This window comes from Fukomys damarensis, unplaced genomic scaffold, assembly GCF_012274545.1.
Source record: "Fukomys damarensis isolate Sample0158 unplaced genomic scaffold, DMR_v1.0_HiC HiC_scaffold_32, whole genome shotgun sequence".
Lineage (NCBI taxonomy): Eukaryota > Metazoa > Chordata > Mammalia > Rodentia > Bathyergidae > Fukomys > Fukomys damarensis.
In genome coordinates this window covers 43,227,484-43,236,833 of record NW_022900944.1, presented here as the reverse complement: position 1 = coordinate 43,236,833, position 9,350 = coordinate 43,227,484, and the positions used below count along the sequence as shown (strand labels likewise).

Genomic DNA, 9,350 nt, shown 5'->3' with positions numbered 1-9,350 from the left:
AAAAAAAAAAAAAAAAAAAAAAAGAATTTGGATTATCAGGAAAATTATTTTGACCTTGTGTGTCTCCAGAAAGGTCTTGGGAGCCACTGGGCGTCCCAGACTGCACACCACTTTATGGCAGTTGGTTCTGAAGTAGGGGATGGGTCTACCGCCCGCGGTGTCCCTGGCGGTGGGACTTTGTTCCCCATATAACAGGTTCTCATACATCTCACTGTTGATTCACTTGTTCAGTCAGTTGTGTGGTTGGTTTGGTTCTCTAGAAACCGACATCCAGGGGCTGATGTAGACCAGAGGGATCTGTCCTGGTGTACAAGAGAATCGCAGACTACAGGCGTTTTGGACCAGTGTCACTGGAACATTTGTGTTTGATGTTTTTTCACATAATGTCACTGAAATATAATTCTCACTTGGACTTTGTTAGTATTGAGGTGAAAGGAAACAAGTTTTTGTCTTGGATTTAAAAATAAGATGTATGTATATGGTCGATATGAATAAATACATTGAAATATTATTTTACATTCTGAGAGTCTAATCCTTTATTTCTACTTGCCTTGACTAGAAGGAGTGAAATGCATTGTCTCTGTTTGTTGCCAAGGAAGTAGTTTACAAAAGACACACAGGAAATATTTATTCTGAAAAGGCAATAAATGGGAAATCTTAGACTCTTAAAAGCTTGCCAGAAAAACTGAGCATTTATTCAGCGTGGACCTGAACGATGCCTTTAAAGTGGTAATAAAGCAGGGAAAAAAGATAGCATGAGGCATAGCTTACTAATTATGTGTTGTCTGGTTTCCATGAAAGCCATGATTAAAAAGAGAAGGAAAAGATGTGCTTATTACAACTACAAGCATTTAGGACGTGTCCTTATAGCAGATCATTGTGCTCTCTGACCCACCCTTAAAAATTGTGACGTGCAAACCCTAATTATGGCCCTCTTAAAATCCAGGACCTTAACTTCAGCCTTTATCTTAACCTGTGTTTTAGAGTATTTATACTTTTTGACATGATAATACTCATTGAATTTTAACTCTGGGAGATTTTTATTTTTGTTTTTAACAAAGAGGACTTTGTACTTAGGATATAGATTTTCTTATGTTGTAAGCTAGTGATTTATTTATGAGGCCTCTACCAGTCACCTAATTATGAGTATGTATGTGTGTGTTTGTGTTTTTTCCCCAGTGTGTACTGGGTATTGAACCCAGGGCCCCTGCACTGAGTTCTGTCCCCAGCCCTTTTTTATTTTTTTATTTTATTTTGAGATAGGGTCTCATTAAATTGCCTAGGCTGGGATCAAGGTTGCAATCGTGCCTCAGTCTCCCAGAGTGCTGGGATTGTAGGTATGCAGCATAATGCCTAGCTAGTGTCTGATGTATGTTGATGCCATTTTGGGTGGACGCAGTGAGAAAATGGCTCTGGGACCAAGCATTTGAAAGTAACTTCCATGGACAGTGTGTCTGCTCTTTGTCCATGTCCCAGCAACCACACGGCAGCTCAACTCCATGTCTACACCAGAGAATGGCTTATGCTGTAGTTTTCAGGCGTTCTCAAAGAAACAGGTGCCACTCTCTGTGAGCCTTTCATCTGGCAGGAGGCTTCTGTATCAAGGGGAAGGTCTTTTTCCTTTTGTTTCTTTTTGTGTTTTTGTTTCTGCTTGAAAGCATTTATTCCTCCTTTGCAGGAAGGGTTCAGTATGAACCTGTTTATTTATATATTTACACTTTTTTGGCGGGACCAGGAAAGAAACTCAGGGCCTTGCGTTTGCCAGGCCAGTGCTGTGCCATTTAGCTACATTCCTGGCCCATATGTATTTACACATTTATTATTTGCTTCTTAACAAAGTGACACAGTAGACTCATTTCCATGTCGGGCAGTGGTGTGTTATTTTTGGTGGGTGAAATATTTTACCCCTTTTCTTCCTTTTAGCACAGCATTCTGAAGTTTTTTGGTCATTGCAACCATCTTGATCGGGAGATGAGAAAATGCTTGAAGAATGAGGTAAGAAAAATGTCAAAGACTAGAAGTAGTTGAACCATAAACCATAACATTTTTTAATATTATATATTGTCATTATTAAAGTTTCCCCCAATTTTAGAACAGTAGTGAAAATCAACTTAAAATGTGTGGCCTCCCCTATAAAATTGAGAAATAAAAGGTTCTCCTAAGGAGAGTTTTAGAATATTGCTATCCTTTTGCCATGCACACAAATGATGAAATTCCTTTGCTGCAGAATTCAAGTTGGTTGGATTTTAAGATGTAAGAAACCAAATGTTTGATTAGTAGACAGACTTCTGCCACTTGGTGACTAGCTGATGAGCAGGTGCTTAGAACTCTGGCTTCAATTTCCTTCTTAGATTTTTCAGCTTCTACCACTTGAATGGTTTTGTATTTCTGCTGTGTCCAAGATGCAGGTATCTAGTTTGACTTGTTTGGGATGGCAGTCTGGCTTCTGGCTATGACTTGGACTCGGGCAAATAGCCAGAAGACCTTGTTCATTGTCTTTTTTCCAGGTACCACTGACCAAACAGAGAGCATTTAAAACCTTTGAAAGAAGTCTGATTTCTGTTTTATACATCAGATGACCAGAACTTTTAAAAATATCTTATAACTAAAAATACACTATATACAGTGGCTAAGAATCTCTTTTAATTTTTACTTTTCATATTCTTAAACTTCAGTTAGTCTCAGATTTAAATATATGAAGTTTAGCACCTGTATTTCTTCATTTTGTAAATTTTTTACTCTGGGAATTTTTTTTTTTCTTATTGGAATTAATTTCTGAGTGACAGTATTTAGAATTCTTTATTAAAGGTGATACTTTTGTGTCTGCATATGTGTATATCATTGAAAATGATTTTTGGAAAATGTTTTTCCTTCATATGTACAGGTTATTTTGGAAACTGGCTCATGGAAAAATAAACCCCCTACTATTATACTCAGTGTAGCTGTTTTGCTTTTCTTTTTTCTTTGCCTGTGCTTATAGTTGTAGTTTTTACCTCTGTTTAGATTTTTTACTTCCATGTAGTTCAATAATTCTGCCATTGCTTTGTTGATTAGAACTTCATATGAAATTTTCTTTTCAGCTAGCCCAGAGCTCTGTTAGCGACTGTTTAGTAGAATGTTGAAGATACTTTATTTTTGTGTTTGTTTCCAATATAGATTTTACATTTCCTCCTTGACTTAGTTTCTAGTTTAGTTTCTGAATTTCTAAGTCCTGTAGGTAGTTTTATGTTAATTCACTATCTAGCTTATCAGTGTTTCTCTGCCTGGTCTTTCATCCTCTGATCCTCTGAACGTGCTCCTTTGCTTTCTCTCTCCTCTTAATGCGGTCTTCAGGTGCTCTGATACTCTGAGTGCTTCATTCCATGAATATTTTAACCAGAAAAGGGGTCTGGCTGTTTCTTTTTGAGCCTCTCTCTGAACCTTTTTGCTACTCTTATTCTTTTTATTAAAATCATTGCTAATATTACTTCTGTACCATCCCTTTTTGTCCCTCTTTGGGTTTGGCTTTATGATTAATTGACCTTTTATTCTACTTGTATCATTAGGTGGAGTTTTTTGAATGACTATATTAATCCCTTTTGTACTGTATGTCCCTTTTTTAAGGGGCCATCTTGACTTCCTATGGAGGTGTCTTAACATGTATTTTAATTTATTTTAATTTGCTGTATAACTTATTTTATTGGCTTGCTACACAGCAGTGCTCTTTTGAAGACTTACCCTAAATAACCTCTACCTGTCCTGACTGTTTGGGGCAGTTGGCTGTCAAGTCCTTTGCTCATCTCTCTCCATGTTCTAGAATAGTGATTTTGGTTGTGTCTTCCCTTTCTCCAATGATTTTCCCCTGTGGTTCTGGTGCTTTGATCCCAGGGCCTTGCACATGTTAGGCAGGTCCTAGCAACATCCTCAGCCTACCCCTCCCCCAGTAATCTTGTGAGGAAATCTAATGTATGACAGATAGAATGATTTTGGTTGAGGGGACTAAGTGAAGTAACCTTTTCATGAAGAAGAGAGAAAGTCTGAAAAACTATCGTTGAAAAATTTTATGTTGGTTGGAGCCAGAGTAACAAGATGGCGGCTTTGGCGGAGTGACAGAGGTCTTCAGGGGCTGGAGTCAAAGCGGTGGTGGCAGCGATTTCACCACACCCTTATTCCAGCCCGCTATGTTGTTACGAAGCCGCGGCTGTTGCCTAGAAACAAGTATCCTAACCTAAGTAACAGCAAGAAACGCCTCACAAACTGCGGGCCAGGCCAAATGAAGAAAAAAAGAAAAAAAAAAAAATTAAAAATGTGAGCGACTGCGATCGGGTTTCCCTTGGTGGATTCTGGGCCCTGTAACGCCCGGAAAGGCCTCCGGTTTCCAGTTCCTGCGCCCTCCTTCATAGCCATGCTCAATGGATGACCCCCAGGGCCTCCATCCTCCCCTCAGGCGTCGGGGCTTGATCCCAGGCTCCATCTTCGTCTCCCAGCATGGCGAGCAGCAGCGGCTTCAAGGCTGAATTCATTGTTAGAGGGAAATATAAACTGGTGTGGAAGATCTGGTCTTGCTCCTTCGGGGACATTTACCTGGCGATTAACATCACCAGCTGCGAGGAAGTGGCAGTGAAGCTAGAGTCTCAGAAGGCCAGGCATCCCCAGTTGCTGTAAGAGAGCAAACTCTAAGATTCTTCAAGGTGGGGTCAGTATCCTCCACGTAGGGATGGTACCCAGGAAAAAGACTATAATGTGCTAGTCATGGATCTTCTGGGACCCAGCCTTGAAGACCTGTTCAAGAAGGTTCACAATGAAAACTGTACTTATGTTATAGCTGACCAGATGATCATTAGAATTGAATATGTGCATACAAAGATTTTTATACACAGAGACATTAAGCCAGATAACTTCCTAATGGGTATTGGGCGTCACTGTAGTAAGTTATTCCTTATTGATTTTGGTTTGGCCAAAAAGTACGGAGACACAGGACAAGGCAACACATACCACACAGAGAAGATAAAAACCTCACTGGCATTGCCAGATATGCTAGCATCAGTGCACATCTTGGTATTGAGCAGAGTCGTTGAGATGACATGGATCATTAGGTTATGTTTTGATGTATTTTAACAGAACCAGCCTGCCATGGCAAGGACTCAAGGCTGCAACAAACAAACAAAACTATGAAAGGATTAGTGAAAAGAAGATGTCCACTCCTGTTGAAGTTTTATGTAAGGGGTTTCCTGCAGAATTTGCCATGTACTTAAACTATTGCCGTGGGCTGCGCTTTGAGGAAGCCCCGGATTACATGTACCTGAGGCTCCTATTTTGCATCCTTTTCAGGACCTTGAATCACCAATATGACTACACATTTGATTGGACGATGTTAAAGCAGAAAGCAGCACAGCAGGCAGCCTCTTCCAGTGGGCAGGGTCAGCAGGCCCAAACCCCCACAGGCTTCTGAGCATGAATTGAAGAACAGAAGAAGCAGAGCAGATGATCGGAGCAGCATTTTGTTTCTCCCCAAATCTAGAAATTTTAGTTCATGTGTACACTAGCCAGTGGTTGTGGACAACCACTTACTTGGTGTAAAGAACTTAATTTCAGTATCAATTGGCTCTGGGCATCATTGCTGATGCCTTGTCTGGAGTTGTAGCCGCTATAACTGTGAATATTAACTGAGATAGTGAAACATGGTGTCCCATTTTTTATTGCATTTTTTTTGAAGTGGAAAAGTTAACTAAATGGTTGATACACAAATCGGTGGAGAAATTATGCATATGCCATTTTTTTTGTTAAAACCTTTTATTTTGAAATATCCTGCTTTGAGATCTCATTTCAGAAGAATGGCATGAATGGTCTTCAGCCACAGCTGTGATGGTTGTAAATGCTCACAATTGTGCATTCTTAGGGTTTTCCATCCCTGAGGTTTTCAAGTTGTTCACTTAAAACATTCTTTCAATGGTTGGCTTCTTGTTTGCAAGCCAGCTGATATAGTAGCAACCAAAGATTCCAGTGTTTGAGCATATGAAACACTCTGCCTGCTTACCTGTGCTAGAAATAACAGCATCTGAAGACTTAAGAAAAATTTAGTAACTACTAGATTATCCTTAGGACTCTGCATTAACTCTGTAGTGTTCTTGGTATTAAGAAAAAAGATATTTGTCATAATTTAGTTAACATCTTACAACTGAACATGTATGTATGTTGCTTAGATATGTAATCACTGTAAACATCTATGTGATCTGGGATTTTGTTTTTATTTTGAAATGGGAGCTTTTTTTGTTTACAAGTTCATTAAAAACTAAAAACTTTCTGTAAGGAAATGAGATTTAAAAAAAAAACAACAAAATGCCTTGCTGACTCAGTGAAATAAAAATTTCCCCAATTTTTTGATAGAAAAAAAAAAAAGAAAAAAGAAAAAGGTTTGTAGACTCCTGCCTGGCAAGTGTGAGCCCCTGAGTTTAATTTCTGGTACTGGGGGGAAAAAGAGTAAAAAAAAAAAACAGTAGAATCTTTCAGTCAACATCTAAACATAGAAAACTTCTGAGATTGTCTGACACTACTCCTTATGTTTGAGGTAACTGGCAGAAGAGTGGAGTAACTCAGTCACAGGAAAGGGGGAAATGGTTCCAGTCAAGTCCCTTGGTAAGCTCTCTCACTAATCTTTTGTTTCTGTGGCCTCTCTGTCCATATCTCTGGCTCCTGAAATATTTTAATGTTCAGGTCTTCCTGTATGCTCATGTTTTTTCTATTTTACTTTTAATCTTTTCTCCTCTGCCCAGGGGAAAATTTTCATTCACCTTTAAAATGTCTGTAGTGGTAGGTATATACTGTAAGCATGTAAACATATGCATACCAAAACACTTACAGTCAAGTTTCTCTGTTTTAAACATAGTTAATAACCATTTGCTCAAGGAAATTTAAGTGCTTTTTCTAAGTGCCAGGCTCTGTATTTTCTGTTATTTATAATCTGTTGACTGGACAGAAAACCTCCAAGGGAAGAACTGCATTTGAACATAACTGACTCTAGAAACTTAGGATTTGAGAGAATCAAATTTGTTAATTGTTTATGGTGAAGAAATCCTAGGAAGTTCAGTTGGTTGACAATTTCCTTATGGGTCAATAGGATAATATGGTTCCTGAGAGCCTTTTACTTTTTTATATTATTTTTTGTGGGACTGGGGATTGAACCCAGGGCCTTTGGAATGAGCTACATTCGCCATTTGCCAACGCCCAACCCCCCCTTTTTTTGGTACCGGGCACTGAACTTGGGTCCTTGCACTTGCAAGGCAGGCCACTGAACCGCTGAGCTAAATCCCCGGCCCTCGCCAGCTCCTTTTTAATTTTTGGGTTTTTTGAGATGATCTCATTATGTAGCTAGGCAGGCCTTGAACTCACTGTAGTCGAGTCTGGCGCTAGTGATACTCCTACTTCAGCTTCCTGAGTGCTAGAATTATAGGCATATACTGCCATGCCTGGCTAAATGACATTTACTCTTTTTTTTTTTTTTTGGTAGTGGGGATCAAACTTGGGACCTTGTGCTTGCAAGGCAGGTGACGGAACCACTGAGCTAAATCCCCGGCCCTGAGTGCTGTTTACTCTTGACAACAGTAATACAAATAGAATATATGACTAGACCATATGAACTAGGCCCACTAATCCATGCCTGTCAGGCCATGTCTGGAGTTCTATATTTAATCTAGTTATGATTTTTAATAATGGACTTTGATGTTAAAAGATACTAGAAGACACAAGCTCTGTTCTCTGGAACAGGTGTAGAACCAGTGATGTTCAGAATGTTGAGTGGTTACCTGTCATCAGTTATTTGAAGAGTACAATAGGTAAGAAAAAATAGAGGAAAATAGAGTTTAGAAGGAAATACTTTTTTATTTAGCATGAAAACTTTGGAACAAGTAGACCTGACCAACAGTAAAACAGGCCACCTTACCAGGTAGGGGCCCTCGTAACTAGACATGCTCAGCGGAGCTTTAGAGGCCCTTCCTCGACTGTGAGCTCAGGGGCCACAGGGGTAGAACTCATCCATCTGAAATATGTGTTGGATACTTACTTTGGGAAGAAATTGATTCAACAACTATTTATGTACTGGCTAGGATGTAAGTGCTATCCTGTATTGAATAAGGTCATATCCTCTAAGGTCACTGTGTCCAGTCTCACATTCAATGAAATAAAAGTCAAATAAAAATTTTGTCAGTAAGAACATTTATTTAGTTTAACTAAATTATAAATGATGACATCTACTGTCTCTTCTCTCCCTTTTTCCTTCCAGTACATAGAAAAGAGAACCAGAAGCAGGGAACGTGGGAATGAGATGCGAAACAGACTTCTCAATCCTTCAGAGGAATCTGAAAAATAAGTTATATTTTCACTGGATGACTTGGCTGAGAGAAGATGTAAGGACTGTTGGTTGATATCCCTTGGAATGGAAGGTGACCCATGAGGAATTGAACTGTGGAGAAATACGAAGACCTGGATTCTGAATATTTGTTAAGCAGAGCCTTCAGTACGATCAGTTCTGCCACCCACTTGATTTCCTCTGTGTTTATTCCCTTTGTCTACATCCACTTGAGTAACTTAACTCCTTCAATAAAATAATTTAAGGCATTTTTTTCCTCCTGTCTCAGACTGTCCTAGAATTAGATCAAAATGGCATTAGTAGGTTTCCCATTTTGACAGCATGATGATTACAAAGATTAAACATTGATTTTTGACAGTGTGATGATTATGAAGATTAAACACCAGCTAGACTAAGAAGAATCTTGAGAAAATCCCAGCTGTATTAGCTGTATGAAAATATTCCAATGATACTGTTTTACAGAGCCGTTTTCTAGGAGATTAAATCCTTATTATTGGCTCTCTGACCATGGATTTAAAAAAAACAGTTCATCTGTACTGAACATGTACCCCCTTTCTTGTCATTCTGTAATAACGTAATACAGTAACTACATAGCACTGTATTAGGTAATGTAAGTAATCCTGAGGTGATTTAAGGTATATATGAGGATGTATACAGGTTATCTGCAATGCTACACCTTAAGAGACTTGAACATCTTGGATTTTGGTATCTAAGGAGATCCTGGAACTGCTAAGATTGCATCTAGTTGGCGTTTCAGTTGTAGAACTTTGCTTCCTCGTTGGGGTGAATGTGCCTACTTGTGGGTGCCAGTTAACTCCTCAGTATTGACCTCAGCAGTGTGTCTCCTCTCTGCCGGGTACAGGGCTCTTCAGACATTCTGTTCAGGCAGTTGGCTCATCTCTGTTCCTTCTGCCAGTTGTTTGTTGGACCTGTGATAATTTGGAAGTCAGCAGCTCCAAGCCATAGCCACAGCAGGGTTATGGTCTTCTCAGGTGTCCAGGGTTAG

General features: G+C 39.3%; 1 protein-coding gene and 1 pseudogene across 4 annotated transcripts in view; both read left to right on the top strand.

The window, feature by feature from the left end:
- Cmc2 (C-X9-C motif containing 2) overlaps positions 1–8,592 on the top strand; it is a 38,621-nt gene extending 30,029 nt beyond the window's left edge. For 2 of the 4 annotated variants that reach the window (XM_010609420.1, XM_010609419.2), the window contains exons 3-5: positions 1,924–1,995; positions 6,559–6,615; positions 8,258–8,592. In XM_010609420.1, coding sequence (XP_010607722.1) covers positions 1,924–1,995; positions 6,559–6,615; positions 8,258–8,344 — 216 coding nt within the window. In that variant the 3' untranslated portion in view covers positions 8,345–8,592. The remainder of the gene's footprint in view (positions 1–1,923; positions 1,996–6,558; positions 6,616–8,257) is intronic. The other 2 variants (XM_033757836.1, XM_010609421.2) reach the window with 1 other exon arrangement.
- LOC104851984 lies at positions 2,833–6,238 on the top strand (annotated as a pseudogene).
- Positions 8,593–9,350: the final 758 nt, after the last annotated feature.